Raw genomic sequence first — 14,604 nt, forward strand, 5'->3', positions numbered from 1 at the left:
GGTTTCTCCAGTTGTCCCTTTCTGATGCAAAGCCGCCCTACGAGCCTATCGTTCACAATTCAAGAACCTCAAAGAGAAGACACGGTACCCGTTCAATCGCGTCAGATTCTCAACGTTCTTTGAAAAAGTCAAGGAGATTCGATAACCCCGACACTGTTACAAACTCTGTCGTGTCCCACGATTCCTGGTTTTTTCTGGTTCGATCCCCGAGCCTCAGGTCGGCTGAGGATGTGCAGAGGAAGGGTGGGTTGGCATCAAAGATCGAACAAGTTGTTGGCCTGAGACGCGAGAGAGAGAGAGAGACGTGCGACAAGGTCTGACCTCTTTTGTCTCCCCGAGATGGCGTCGCTCATAAATCCCATCCGATGCAAAGTGCCCAGGACGCAAGCATCATGCATGGCTCTTTTCCTATCATTTGCTCGTTGCATCGCCCCCCTAACCTTTTCCTGTCCTTGGCCAACATGGGTCCCCACTTTTGTCCCACACCCCCCCTACCCCCTATCCCCATGCTCAATTCTACTCTGAGCCTCGTTGGTTCGCAAATTATCGAATCCCGTGCATCCGACCCATGTCGAGTTAATCGTCGGCGCACGTCCATCGTGGCTCCATGAACCGATTTCATGTTTTATTGGGTGTTGAGCATGTCTTTTGATTCGACATCGCCCCTTTCACATCCATTGATGCCCTATCAGATAAGCTCGGCGCACGGCTCCGATCGGCGCGTCATAAAGCCGAGCTAGCCAAAATCGGAGCGGATAAAAGATACCACCCCCTCCACTATTCCACAGATCTCAGATCCAAAGAGGGCTAAGCCTAGAGAGAGTTATAGTGCCAAGTGGCAAGTGGGTCCTTCTGTAATTTAGGGATAAGATTAGGATTGAATTTTTCAATCAAGAGCTTCACGTGAACGATGCTTTAGACAGATAAACAAGAGTATACTATGAATGCCATGGACAAAATCTTGTAACTCAATTTTTCTAAAGGTTAATGCCACGAAAAATCTCAAATCGGTACACTTATGATAATTTTACTAAAAATTATTATTTTGGCCAAAAAAAACTCCAAACTGGTATATCCATGACAAATTTACCCCAAACTAATATTTTGACCACTAAAATCCCAAACTAATATTGTGATAAATTTACCTTCCGTTAGTTTTCGTTAAATTGAATTAATACCATAAAAAATCACAAACCGATACACCTACGACAAATGGAGGGTAAAACATAAAAACTGGTACATCAGTTAACTGTCGCGTGTCATTTAACAAAACAATTTGACAGTAAAATTTAACGGAAACAAATTAAGGGTAAGTTTGTCATAAGTGTATCAGTTTGGAGTTTTTGATGATCAAAAAATTAATTTGAGATAAAATTATCATAGATATATCAGAAATTTTCGTGGTATTAATCATTTTTCTAATCGTGGGAGGCGGTGGGGGAAGTAATGTACCTGAATTGAGTACGGAAAGCCAGGGACTCAGGGAATTCAAGTGGGGAAAATCCAGCAAATGTTGAAGCAAAATGAAAAAAAAAAAATTGGAAAAGGACAATTGGAAAAATAAATGAAAAGAAAATGGGGGGAAATTGAATCTGGATCCAAGAAAGTTGTCCGAGAATGAGGACGAGGTCGGGGTGTAGTGTGCCGGAGGAACAGGGAATCGGGTGGCTCTGATCACATGGAGCCCCATATGCCCAACAACACCAATCTCTCTCTCTATCTCTAACCCCCCACGATCCATCCCCGGTCGGGCCAGCTCGCCAACTGGTTTCCTCCTCGGAAACACTGCCGCCACCGCCGCCTCCGCCGCCACCCACCACCGCCGTGGGAAATGGCGGGTCTTGAATTGGCCCGACCTCGTACTCTTGCAGGAGCGGATCATCCATTTGGTGGTATTTTGTGCATTGATCATGAAATTTACCAAGAGTGCATGTACTTGAGACACTTGGTGTAAGACCAAATCGAAAAATAAAGATCTATCGTTACACTTAATAAGTATGCTTAGGGCAATCATCATCGCATCTTTCTTACTAACAAATGTCGATACGAATACTTTCGGAGGTAAGGATGGAAAAAATTATTATGCTTTACTTATTTTCAACCTCTCGGATAAAGTTAATTTACCGTATTTAGCTTTCTTGAATAGAATGTGGACGGACTAGGCTTCGTATACCGGTGCTTGCCGCCGCCTGAGCCAGTAGAGTTCGATGAAATCGTATCACATTGCCTCTCTTTTTTCCATTATATTTTTATTTATCAGGGCAAAACATCTCAACTTTACCACATATAATTTATAGGATTATCGTGGGTGATAAAGCGTTTCATAAAATACGTTTCTCTTTTTTTTTACTGTACGTGTTATGTGATCCAGCTTTGCGACTTGCCCAACTTAGAAACTAATCGAGCTTTTCTCACATTTTAACATCCAAACATGAACCTAGTCACCATTCATGACATCTAATCATTACACTTTTGCAAGTGAGATCAAGTTGCGCCAAGACCCCCCCTATTAATTTAAACACGAACGAGGGCAAAAGAAATTTATAAAAAAAAAAAAAAAGAAGAAGCCTTGTGTTGAGGGGCTCTAGGTGGGCCTCACCCCCCACCCCAAAAAAGAAAGGGACGCGCCACGTGGCAGCGAGGCCAGGGGGGACAGGGGGTGGGGGCCCACCTGTGCTGTAACGTAGCGTTGTTAGGTTCGAGAAGATCATGTGATCGCATGTGCGCTTTCCCCTCGCCCCGCTTAGCGCGATGCGTCGCTCGCTGGGGCCCATCCCCGCACCACCGCACCGCTCCTCCTTCCAAGAACCCCACGCACCCGCCATCGAACGCATCGAGAACGCTCCGCCGGTGCTGATCCCCGACAAAGCCGCGCCCCCATCACCCGAGACAAGGAAAAAGACGACGGGACTGCTCGAACGAGGCACCGCTTTGCATCGTGCGGCGATGCAGGAGCAGCAGCGCCACGAGCCCCCCTCATCTCGCTCGCGCACATGCATGCAGAGGCGAGCACGTGCTCGCCGAGACGACGTTTCGTCTCGCAGCGTGGAATTGCGGTGGAGTCCTCGAGCTGTGAGGCTCTTCTTTGATCACTACTAGGGACAGTGACAGATCTCAGGACACGAGCTAGTGGTCACATGCCCTGAAAATATTTCATGGGCTGCTGCTGGCTGGAGCTACTCTCGCTCTCTCCCTCTCTCTCTCTTCCCCTGTAGCTATGCTTTAGTCTTTCATGTGTTGGAGCCTTCGAAACATGTGAGATGTTGTTGGATATTCAATGCGCTGTCACATGAATAGTCATCATGCGCAGGATAAAATAAAAGGGGAACCGCCGGTGGAAAGGCGACTTCGCGCTAGCTTCCAGCATCCGTGGCGTGAGAAAAAGTTGATTGAGATAGGATTAAATCAATCATAGTTTATGCATCATGGCCGAGATATCATAGGTTACGAGTCTTGTACTTTTTGAGATGGTTTTCTCTTGTTTAAAAGTCGGGGGAAGGGGGAGAAGGAGGGAGAGAAAAAAAATAAAGAAAGGGCACATGGGAGCAGCAATAGGATCACCATGTCCAGGCACTTTAATTGGAGAGCAGCATTACACCTCCACTCCAATCCAAACCAAAAAAAGGGGAGAACAGACTTTAGTGAAGTCCCTCCTCCCCTCCAAAAAAACAACTAGGTGGGCCAAGCTTCGTTGGCATTTGACATTTCTGGAACTCAACAATAATTTAACCACCCCCCCTCTCTCTACTTCATTCACACATTCGCAACTCGCATTCTCAACCCTCTATCTCAAAGTCCAACCCCTCTTTTCTCCTCTCCCTCTCCCTCGCCCTCTGTCTCTCCATTCTTTCTTTATCCATGGAGATGACTCAACACAGCACGGCCACGTCCTCAGATCGAGAGCCCGAGATGGGTGCTCCGAAAAACCGATCTTTAAGCTGCGGCAAGCAATGCAAGAAGCTGGGGTCCCTCGCGAGGGCCAAGTCGAGAAAGCGGAGGGACTTGAAGAAGTTGCAGCAGAAGCGGAAGAAGACTGCGGTGGTTGCGAATGGGAACGATGGCGGGCTCGAGGACGACGACAATAAGGCCGAAGTGGAGAGGAAGATGGAGGCGTTGCAGAGGATTGTGCCCGGTGGGGTGGACTTAGGGGTGGACAAGCTGTTTGAAGAGACTGCCGTGTACATCTTGGCCTTGCAGGGCCAGGTCAAAGCCATGAGAGCACTCGCCAACTTCTTTGAAGGCCTAGAGAAGGAGAAGAGGAAGCTTGGAGGATGATGGTGACGATGGAAGATTGGGAAAAAGAAAAAAGCAAGAAAAAAAAATGGAGGACGAATTATTTCTAGTCAGACTTTATTCTCCCTTGTTGTGAATTTATTTTGTTCTTTGCAATATTGAAGAAAGATAGATTTCTCTCTCTGTTTTTTTCCTCATTTTGCTTACTGGCCCTACTGTTGCCTTTTCGATCGCTTGGTTCTTGGCTTGGTATTGGAATGAATAGGAGGAGAGAGAGAGAGAGAGAGAGAGAGAGGTCAGATGGTGCTTTGAACAAATTGAAAGAGAAACTGGGTTTATTTTTTAATTATTTTTTTTCCAAATCTGCTAATGTTGTAAGCATCATTTTTGCTCTGAGGATGGAAAGAGATAGTTCAGATGGCATAAAAGAAAAGAAAAAGTGAAGGGGCCTTTGTTTTTTCCCCCAAGTGAGCTTCGTAGCGAGTAGGGCCTTGAATGCCATGACCATAGATGGTGATTGTTATCCAGCGGAACAGATGCGATGACAGTGACACAGTCATTTTGGCATTCTTTGGATTTGATACGTCGATAACATGTTTGGTCTTTCATGAGATAAAAGCATGATCGTTTCCTCTCTCTTTTTTTCTAATTTAACTCTAGGTAGCAGTAGCACATCTTTTCTTGCATGTGCTATCTGCAGAACTTTTGGGGGATGGATCGTAAAGTTTCAGCTGATAGACATATCTTGTGACTTGTTTCTCCAGTCACCATCGTCCCTATGGATGAAATTTGCATTTTTTTTTTTTGGTTTTATCTTTACTTGCATCATGTTAATGGCAACTGGCAAACCATTTCCAAAAGGCACCATAATTTTTCACCTGAACAGTTGGATTACCCAGGTAAGCTCGTTGAACAATGAGCTCAAACAAAGGAAAATGAATTTTCTTTTTCAGCCCATTCCGGAGGAATTTCATTTCTTGGATCATGATAAAAAAGAGGGAAAATGACACAAACAGTCCATGAACTTTGATCCAATGAACAATTTAGTCTCTAAATTTTTAATTTGTTCAACGTAGTTCGTGAACTTTAGGTTAATGTTCAATGTAGTTCCTAAACTTTTATTTTGTTCAATGTCATTCCTGAACTTTTGGTACATGTTCAATTCAGTCCCCGAACTATATGAAAATGCTTAATGTAGTCATTTCCATTAATTCAAGTTCAGGGACTACATTCAACATTTTCAGATAGTTCAGTGACTGAATTGAATATGTACCAAAAGTTCAGGGATGGCATTGAACAAAATAAAAATTCAGGGACCACATTGCATATTTGGTTAAAGTTCGGGGATTACATTGAACAAATTTAAAGTTCATGGATCAAATTGCACATTGGATCAAAGTTCAGAAATTGTTTATGTCTTTTTCCCTAAAAACAGGAGCTATTGTCCACAAGACAAATATGTGGAATAGCCCATCTTAGCTTGGCCCAGAGAAAGAGTAGCCCATCTTAGTTGGATTAAGCGAAATAGATTAGAAGGCCATGCTAAACCCCTTTTAAGAAAAAAAGACACCACATGCGTCATAATTTTCGTACGGCGCTTATCATAATGCAAAAACCTTTTTTTTTTTTTTATCACCAACTATCACGGGGTAAAAAATCGATCATTTAAATGCTTATTCCAGCGATATGTACTGGGTGGATTACTAAATTAAATTTTGATTCCCAAGTGACTTTTTTTAGAAGAACATTGAGGTTCAACATGGCGTGACAAAAACATGGGATAAATTTGGCTCTTTTGGTCCTCCGAATTGATTTGAAAACGAAATCCTAATCCTAGAAGGGATATGCATGGATACGCACTATCGCAACCTCTCAAACTGCTCAACCTCTCCATCTATATATATATAGACACTCAAGCCGTACTCAAGCCTCTCTTCCTCATCCTCCTTTTCTTTGCAGGAGCATTGCTTGCATGTCCGAATTTCATAAGCTAATTTTTTGCCCCAATTCCTCAATTTGGAGGTTAGGGTAGGAAGAACATGGCTAATTTACTTACTTTTTTTTAGTGAGTAAATTTAGGGCAAACATAAGGAAAAACAGCATCATTTTACTCACTTTTTTTAGTGAGCTTTATCGGTAGGCCACGTCGGATATTATATAATAAATTAATGCCACACTGGATATTCGAGTTACACGAATCATTGATAATATTGAAGCGATCGATTTCAATTAAAAAAATTTATCAGCGAAGCGAGCGCCGTACGAAAGTTATGGTACTCACGATGTCATTTTCCCTATTGTTTTTATCATCCATGAATTGCTTCTATACTTTTTGGCCCTCATCTTGTAACTTCCTTTGCAATTCTGATTATCAACGTCAAACAAGAGACACCAGCTCATTGAATTTTAAAGAAGAGAACTTCCGGTGTCTCAGGAAAATTTAATTCAAACAAACCTTTTCCCTTCCCTTTCAATCTAGTAACCAAACGAAACTATTGCCTGAAGCGATTAGACAAAGCTTCGCCATGTTTGGAAACATATCCTCGTAATCTAGTGCTGATGTTAATCCCGCAAATAAATAATTACTAGAAATGACAATGATAGGGACATGTGTTTTAGAAATAAATCTCGTTGCTTATGGTAATTGAAGTTGAAATTCAACCGTCGGATCTCGTCGATGCATAAATCCACGTATGGCCCGCACTTGCCTTTAGCTTTGCATGCAATCATTTGCTTAATAAAACCAAAGTTTTTATAATTGAGGACGTCTGATACCTCGCGAAAAAAATAAATGGCTTGAAAAACATTCTTCTAAAAAATGATTGCTCCAATTATTTACAAAAATGAACGGACAATAAGAAATATCCTTGTTGTCCATGAAAATATTTAGACATAAATTATTATTAATTATGAAAATATATTTTACTGATTAATTATTTGAAGCCATATTTTTCACGGAAAAAATTGAGCTTACGTGAACAATTTCACGTGCGGGTTCACTCGGTCTGGTGCTGATGTTCTTCTGGTCTTACGAGATCAACGAGATAGCCGTAAAGTACTCCCACCGCTCGCATCCCACACGCACATCCCGGCACGATCACGCCATCGAAGCGGGCCGTCCGATCTCGCCACGTGGAAGGTGCAGGCCGAAAGCACAAAAACGAGCGGCACAGATCACGGGAGCGGAGGAGAGTGGGCCCCGTTGACCTCGTAAACCCTAGCCCGACCGTCCTGCTCCCGTCGCAGCGGAACATTCCCCCCATGTCCCCAGGAACCCTTTCTCTCATTTTTTCTGCCATCTCCGTCTCCAAAAAGAGAGGTGGTCGTGGGTGCCCCGTAGCAGTAGTAGTGCGTCTCTGTTGTTTCTTGTCCCCTTCCTCTTCTTCTTCTTCTTCTTCTTCGCTTTCCATACGCAGAGATATCTCGCAAAGGGTAGGGCGAAAAGTTCGCATCTTTCGTCCGTCTTCCTCGCTCGGCGACCCACTGTGGGTAAGTTCCGGCTGCGTTCCGTCGCCTGCTCCGATGCTTTCATGGCGTAAAGGCTTTTTAAAGGCTCTTAAAGGCTTCGCCTTTCGATCGATTCCTTTGGCTTTGTTGCCGATTCCCGCGTTTGCATCGCCGGCTTTCGCGACTTCTGTCGGATTGGACGCCGCCGCCTCCCCCCCCACCCGTTTTCTGGGTCGTCCTGATTTCGTTTGCTGAGAACCGTGTGTGTGTGCCTTCTTCGCAGGATTAACATGGCGGATGAGGCGATTGTCAATGGCGTGAGCGATCCGGAGGTGGTGGAGAATCATCCGCGCCCCCCTGCGGATCAGCGCGGGGTCGATTCCGAGGTAAATGACCCGACCCTGAAACTGAAGTTGTTAGAGCTCGAGAAGTTCAATCTGTTGCGCGAGAATGATGAGAGTAAGGAGAGGGTTGGGGATCTGACGGCGGAGATCGAGAAGCTGAGGAGCGGGGAGGGCGTGATGAGGGCGAAGCTCGAGAAGTTGGAGAGGGAAGTCGAGTTGGCCGAGGATGGGAAGAGGGCGATGGAGTCCATCATGGCGAGGGCCGCCGATTTGGAGATTGAGGTGTCTAGGTTGCAGCATGACCTGATTTCGGCGATGAACGACGCGGAGGAGGCCAACAAGGAGGTGGCGGAGTTGAGGAGCGCGGCGGAAGAGAAAGGCCGGAGAATCGAGGGGTTGGAGAGAGAGTTGGAGGGTTTGAAGAATGGTGGGGCGGAAAGCGATATTAAAGTGAGGGAATTGGAGAGGAAGATCGGGGCATTGGGAGTCAGGGAGAGCGAGGCGAGGAGTGAGAAAGTGAGGGCCGAGGTGGAATTGAGAGAGAAGGTTGAGGAGAAGGAGAGGGAGATTAGTGGGTTGAAGGAGAAGATTGGGGATTTGGAGGCGAGGATCGTGAAGGACGGGTCCGAGCTGCAGAGCTCGAAGAATGAGAAGATTGCTGCGGCGGATGCATTGAAGAAATCTGAGGAGAAGGCAAAGGAGATGGAGTCGAAACTGGTTGAATTGCAGAGGGAATTAGAACAGGCAGAGAAGGCGATTGGCGGATTGAAAGACAAGACGGCTGAGACCATCAATGGGAGGAGAGAGATCGTCGACGACGCGATCGAAGACAAAGGGTCGAAGCTGCAATGGCCGGTCGTGGCAGCAGGGTCCACAGGAGCTATTGTTTTGGCAGCTGCTGTGGCCTATGTTTGCTACAGCAGGCGCCAAAGCTAGGATTTCAGTGAAATAACGAGCAAGCAGGGAGGAATCGGAAGAGAGAAAAACAAAGAGCCTCAGAGATTTTAAACTACTCTATGTTTCAATTTTGCTAGATGCTACAGTTTTTTTCCGGGCTTTGTTTTTTTAGCCTACGAATTAACTCTATTCTGTTTTATTGGGGTGTCGCTGTTTGTTTGATATCATATGTGGTCTGTCCAGAAGCTGAATCGCTATTACAAGCTATTGAGTAAAGTAAAGCTTCCCCTGACTTCCGTATACTTCGGTGATCGCTCATGTTCCATGCTCATTGCTGTTGCCTTGAACTTGGATCGAGAATTTAGTGAGTTCTTCTAGCCTTTTGGTTCTGATACCCCACTGCTTTCGTCTCTGGCTGACTGTTTCAATGGCATTATTTCTGTGATTTCTGGATATGTTAGTTCAATGCTCTGCTTCGGCATGTAGAGGACTCCGGGTCCGAGCTCTTCGAGTAATCATTCCTCGGAAAGTGGCCAAGAAACTAAGTTATATCCTGACGCAGGGCTTAGAAACCTCATTTTTTTTCTGATATAACAGCCATTGTCAGCTCATTTCCCAGCAAGGACCTTGCTTTGGGATCAATCTTCTTAAGTTGGTAAGACAAAGTAGTGATTCCACTTCCACGCACATGTTAGTTGTCAGAACATAACTAAGAACCATCAGCACCATTATAAGCTCATTGGGCACCAGGTTTCATGCTTCTAAGGACATGGCCTTTTCATTTGCAGAAACACGCCTTCCTCGTCAAGAAATTCAGTAGTAAGTTCATTCAGGTTGTTGTCATTGGTTGATGAACCTGCAGGATGCATCGCGCCTGGTGCGCATTTCCCATTGGCTTTCGCCATCGCTGGGGAGTCTGCAATTAGCAGTTCTTTTGCGAAGACTGCTCCCGAAGCTCGGAGTAGCGGAATCGCATCGAATTCGTTCGTGTTCTTCATTGGGAACTCACCAGATGCTGCATTTCCCGTTTGTGTTAAAACCATCTAGACTCTTCCATTACATTCAGATACCAGAAATCTGAGGAGGGACAGCACTTAATTTTGCAGGGAAAAGAATGCACGAATATATCAATACACTGTTTTGCAAGCTCTTTGATTCGCACTGACAATACAACAACTCTCGACAGCATTCAAAACAAACAAGAAAGAAGAAAACCATCGACATCTTTAGCAGCTTTGACCTGGCTGAGAAAATAACTCTTTTCTAGGACTAATCAAATGGCACATCCTCGCGAGCCGTCGCAGATCTGTGCCGATCGGATTCCCTCCGAATCTTTTTGTAACGAGAAATGAAAGAGCACGCCTCGGCTCGTCCGAGGGGTCGTGCGAAAGCGACGAGATAAACACACGATCCATTTGGTCGACCCCGAAGGCGCCAAATTGTCAAAAAGAAAAAAATCACTGGCACTCCAATCTTCTTCTCTCCAATTCTGCAACATAAAAGATAGAGAAGGAAGACGGGTTAGTTATTCTAGGATTCTAATGCTCTATAACGAGACGGTTCATTCTTGTAGCTACTAATATCACGAGTAACTCTAGCACATATCGTTAGCATCGAAAAACTTTTACAGAATTAATCTAATGCACCATTGATTTGAAAGAGCAAATAGCTATAATTTTCAAATCAATGGTGGATGAGGCCGCTCGGGTATGATTTTCTTTGCGAGAGTGGGCGTATACTCTATTTTTCGTAATGTTATTGAATTAGATAAGTTTCACTTTACATAATTAAAATTCATCGTCCCTGATAACTTCTCTAATCGAATCCATAACATGACGATTCGCAGCCACTTATGAATGAATACACCAATATGGTCATCTTCCTGATAAAATATAAGCGGAGGAAACAAGAATCACAAAATTGATTTTGCAATTGAATTAATTTCCGAACACTAATTACTAAATAGCGCGATTCTTGATCAAGCGGAATAAACTTACACAATTCTTAAATCTCTTATGGCTCTCCCACGCTTAATTTAGCTTTTCAACCAAAGATCATAACTAGGTAACCTAAAGAATATGAGACATACTTCAGAGGGATAGGCATTCAAAAGGTAAAAAGCCACAATTTAGACACTGTTAAGTTGGTTGCAAATCGATATTCGAAAGTCCTGTTCCACAATAATGTCGCGAGTGGTACACAAGTCTTTTTGTGTGGAATGAATAAATCCTAGAAAAATTTCTTACCTTTTGAGTCACCTATCAGAGCGTCGCAAGACCTCGAACAATCCGCAGCAACTCCTCCAAGAAGTTGGTGGTGCGGTGCGTCGACTCACCGATATTATCGGCTGCAAAAAATTGATTAAATTTAATCATGCTCATGCGCTCACGCCATAAAAATTGTCCTATCATCACCATGTTGATCTTCCATAACATTAAACGAGTGACAACCATACGATCAAATTGGTATAATGTACACATCAACTTATACTTCTCAGCACTACTCTTCGGGCGAAAATAAGGTCTTATACATGGAAGGTAGACAGGAATAAGAATAATATGATAAACTGTAAATAAGAAAGTGCCGAACGAATAAGAATAATAATCTTCCGTATAATTTACAAATTGTAACTCGATTTTTCATGCACAGATAGATATCTCCTTCATTTGAAAATGACTAAGAACTCAATCTCAAAAGACCACTTTGGTAACAAAAGTGCGCACTCACCGGGCTTCCGGTGCTTTCGGGGATCTCTCCGTCGTCGACCCCCTGCTCGGCCGCGATACCGCCTTCGGAGATGGCCGGAACGTCGGCCAGCAGCTGTGCCGGCGAGGATTCCTTCGGCGCCACGTCGGCAGCGGCCGGCGTCAAATCGCCCTCCTTCACTTCTTCCTCCACCGCCAACAACACGGGCTCCTCCGTCGCCCTCTCTTCCACTGCCGCCGCCCCCGCCGCCGCCACCACAGGAACCGCCACGTCGCTCTCGTCCACGGCTACCTGCGCCGTCTCCTCGGCTCCCGCCGGCAGCACGACTCCGTTAGCAGTCTCATCAGAGGGAATCTCCGCTTCCGTTTCCTCCTCCTGTCCCACGGCGGCCGCAGCGTCAACCTTCTCGGAATCCTCAGTCGCTGCTGGTGCTTCCTCCGCGACGACGACATGCTCGACCGAAACGGCGCCGCTTTGGGCAACGCTCTCTTCCTCCTCCATCAAAGGAACGATCTTTTCCTCCTTCTTCTCTTTCTTATCGTCTTCTTCTTCTTCGTCATCGGAACTGCTGCTGCTGGAGCTGCTGCTGGAGCTCGAGTCTTTCGCTTCCTTCTCGCGCCGGGTCTCCGTGGCTTCCCCCGAATTCCCATCCACGACCGGCGCTCCTATCACTGACCGGGCCTCGACTTTGTGGTTGTACTCGCCATCTTCCTCGAAAGCTCCCTCCTTTCTCACGTCCCCTGTTTCTGCAACCTCCTTCAGGGTCGGCTCCGCCACTTTCCCGTTAGAAGCCTCCTCCATCAGAGCACACCGCAAAGCTTCTCTCTCTCCCCCTCTCTCTCTCTCTCTCTCTCTCTCTCTCTCTCTCTCTTTCTAGGAGCTTCTGGCAGCTTCAACCCAAGACAGAGGATCGATCCTGAGATCTAAGAAAAAACCGGCTCGACCCAACGAAACCACTCGCTGTCTTCCCGAGCGAGTTCAGATCACAAATCCCCCTGCATCGTTAAACAATCACCAAGTGGGTGAGTTTGAGATCGTGAAGACCACAAAGGCGACACTCGATCCATACAGCAAATTGATAAAATTGATAATTAAAAGCCCATAACGAAAGAATTGAATGATGTGAACGATATTGATATTAAATTGTTTACAGGGGAGGCAGAGAAGAGGAGAGAGAGGAAGTGGAGGGTGATGCAGGCGATGATGGGGAAAGAAAGAAAGCAAGAGGGCAGCACCTTTGAAGGGTGGTTGATCTTGATGATGCTTGTGTGATGGAAGTCCCCAAGCAGAGGAGAAACGACCGGCGAGAATTCGGAACCGTTTACGATGCGATTCGCCAATTTCCGGAGCAGCTCGATGGCATGATTCGATGGAAAAGGAAGGATCGATAAGTAGAAAAGAACAGGAGAAACGAGAAGCGATTGACTGGTGGTTGTGCAAGCCTCGGCGTCCTTTCGTTTGGGTTGCCGAAAAGGGAAGAAAAGAAGGGTAGATGGGGATGGAAACACCCCTTCGAAAGGTCTTACTTTTTCGACACCCTGTGAGGAGAAGAGGTCGGCAGCGGAAACGACCAGACAAAGAGACACTCTGTTTTCCCGTTCGTGTTTGCTGATCTCACGTTCGCACCTTCTTTTTCTTCTCGTCTAAGCGACTCGTCCGGCCTTCGGGTTTGGATTTCCTCTGTCATTTCTTTCCCTTTCTCTCCCAAGTTTGAAAGTATGTGACAGTGGCCGAGGAGGGCCGACCGTCGTCGCTTGCGGCCAAAGAGTCAGCGAATCTATGTCGTCCGTCCGGCCTGTGCCCTTATATACTCCAAGCTATCACCTCGTTCGCATGGACGACAAATGTCGTTTGACTTTCTCGGTTTTGTTTCGAGATTTGAAGCCACGCATAGACCCCCCCTGATCGCCACCGTTGAGCTGCGGCCACGGTCGCTGTCGCCTGCAGTCGCAGCCTCCGGCGCTGGTGAGGAACCGGGCGAGACGGCCTTCGTCTTCACGGCCGAATGGTTTTCGGCTTGAGATCAAACCCGTCAACGACTTCCGGTCCGGTTCACGAAGAGGGTTCGAATTCATGGTGTTTGATTCGACATTAGGCCATCGAGGCTCCCGAATCGTATTCAGGAAAAAAAAAAAAAAAGAGAATCGTCGGCCGTTGAAGACCACCTCGAGCCGTGTTCGAAAGACAAAACAAGAAAGAAGTGAAAGACTTTTGTGAGAGATTAGAGATTGGATTCCGTTTCTTAAGATCAAGGCGATTTCAGATACATTTTCTGATCTAAGTTTAGACCGTGAATTTCACTCTTGGACGGGCGAATGTGAAGATGTGTCTACGATACGTGCCGCCCAAGACACTTGCCATGTATAGAGTCGCCAGTTTCTTTTCGTTTGAACTTATATAAATTACAAAGGCTAGTTTTCTTGGTTCTCTCGCTTTCTCATTTTTCGATGAACAACAATTGTAGAAACAAGTTTCTATTATTCATCATTTCCAATGTGCTGTTTTTCTCGTGGTATATATAATAACTGCATGAAAAATGAAAATAGTTCATTATGAACGGGAGAATTATCCACAAAGTCTTAAATCTATTGCACTTTTACCAATTCAGTCCTAAATATTTTTAATTTTGCCAATTGAGTTCTAAATCTTTTCACGTTTTGCCAATTGAGTCCATCCGGTCAATTTTGATCCGAAATTGCTGACGTAGATGCCGGCCATCCTATGTGGCACGACCGGCGCCGACGTGGACAAATTTTAATAATATTTTAATAATTTTTCAAATTTGTTATTAATTTGTTATTTTTCTTTTTTTTTCGTCCCTTCTTCTTTCTCTAGCTGGTCGTCGGGCTTGAGTGATGGCTGGCGATCAGCCAAAGGAAACAAATGATGAGGGTCGCCCTCGCCAAATCTCGACGAGGGTCGCCCTTGCTGTTGGTTGCCTTTGGCCGGTCGTCGGCATCGCCCAGGCTCAGCGACC

At 45.4% G+C, this 14,604-nt stretch overlaps 3 protein-coding genes across 4 annotated transcripts; 2 read left to right on the forward strand and 1 right to left on the reverse strand.

Moving 5' to 3' along the window:
* The first annotated feature begins 3,503 nt into the window (after positions 1–3,503).
* On the forward strand, positions 3,504–4,416 carry LOC115682673 (transcription factor PAR2-like). Its single transcript, XM_030606966.2, has one exon. It carries the CDS (start codon positions 3,859–3,861, stop codon positions 4,273–4,275), a length of 417 nt encoding a protein of 138 aa, XP_030462826.2. The 5' UTR covers positions 3,504–3,858; the 3' UTR covers positions 4,276–4,416.
* Positions 4,417–7,561: 3,145 nt separating this feature from the next.
* LOC115682683 (peroxisomal and mitochondrial division factor 2-like) lies at positions 7,562–9,213 on the forward strand. Its single transcript, XM_030606977.2, has 2 exons — positions 7,562–7,722; positions 7,964–9,213. Exon 2 carries the CDS (start codon positions 7,971–7,973, stop codon positions 8,958–8,960), a length of 990 nt encoding a protein of 329 aa, XP_030462837.2. The 5' UTR covers positions 7,562–7,722; positions 7,964–7,970; the 3' UTR covers positions 8,961–9,213.
* Positions 9,214–9,997: 784 nt separating this feature from the next.
* On the reverse strand, positions 9,998–13,299 carry LOC115682684 (uncharacterized). Of its 2 annotated transcripts, none has more exons than XM_056321558.1 (4): positions 12,863–13,299; positions 11,649–12,622; positions 11,168–11,268; positions 9,998–10,410 (listed from the first exon to the last, which is right to left on the reverse strand). In XM_056321558.1, the coding sequence occupies exons 2-3, from the start codon at positions 12,426–12,428 to the stop codon at positions 11,176–11,178; spliced, it is 873 nt and encodes a 290-aa protein (XP_056177533.1). In that variant the 5' UTR covers positions 12,429–12,622; positions 12,863–13,299; the 3' UTR covers positions 9,998–10,410; positions 11,168–11,175. The 2 variants fall into 2 exon arrangements, with proteins under 2 accessions (XP_056177533.1, XP_056177534.1); XM_056321559.1 differs by having other exon boundaries at positions 12,779–13,299.
* Positions 13,300–14,604: the final 1,305 nt, after the last annotated feature.

This window comes from Syzygium oleosum, unplaced genomic scaffold (genome assembly GCF_021117445.2).
Source record: "Syzygium oleosum isolate NSW1041296 unplaced genomic scaffold, Sole_v2.1 Sole_v2.23, whole genome shotgun sequence".
In the NCBI taxonomy this organism is placed as follows: domain Eukaryota; kingdom Viridiplantae; phylum Streptophyta; class Magnoliopsida; order Myrtales; family Myrtaceae; genus Syzygium; species Syzygium oleosum.

Excerpts from the sequence above, each read along its gene's own strand:
- LOC115682673 (XM_030606966.2), top strand. The coding sequence starts at position 3,859 with ATGGAGATGACTCAACACAGCACGGCCACGTCCTCAGATCGAGAGCCC.
- LOC115682683 (XM_030606977.2), top strand. The coding sequence starts at position 7,971 with ATGGCGGATGAGGCGATTGTCAATGGCGTGAGCGATCCGGAGGTGGTG.
- LOC115682684 (XM_056321558.1), bottom strand. The coding sequence starts at position 12,428 with ATGGAGGAGGCTTCTAACGGGAAAGTGGCGGAGCCGACCCTGAAGGAG. Across the intron at positions 11,269-11,648 it reads CCGAAAGCACCGGAAGCCCG|CCGATAATATCGGTGAGTCG; the intron begins GTGAGTGCGCAC and ends AATTTTTTGCAG.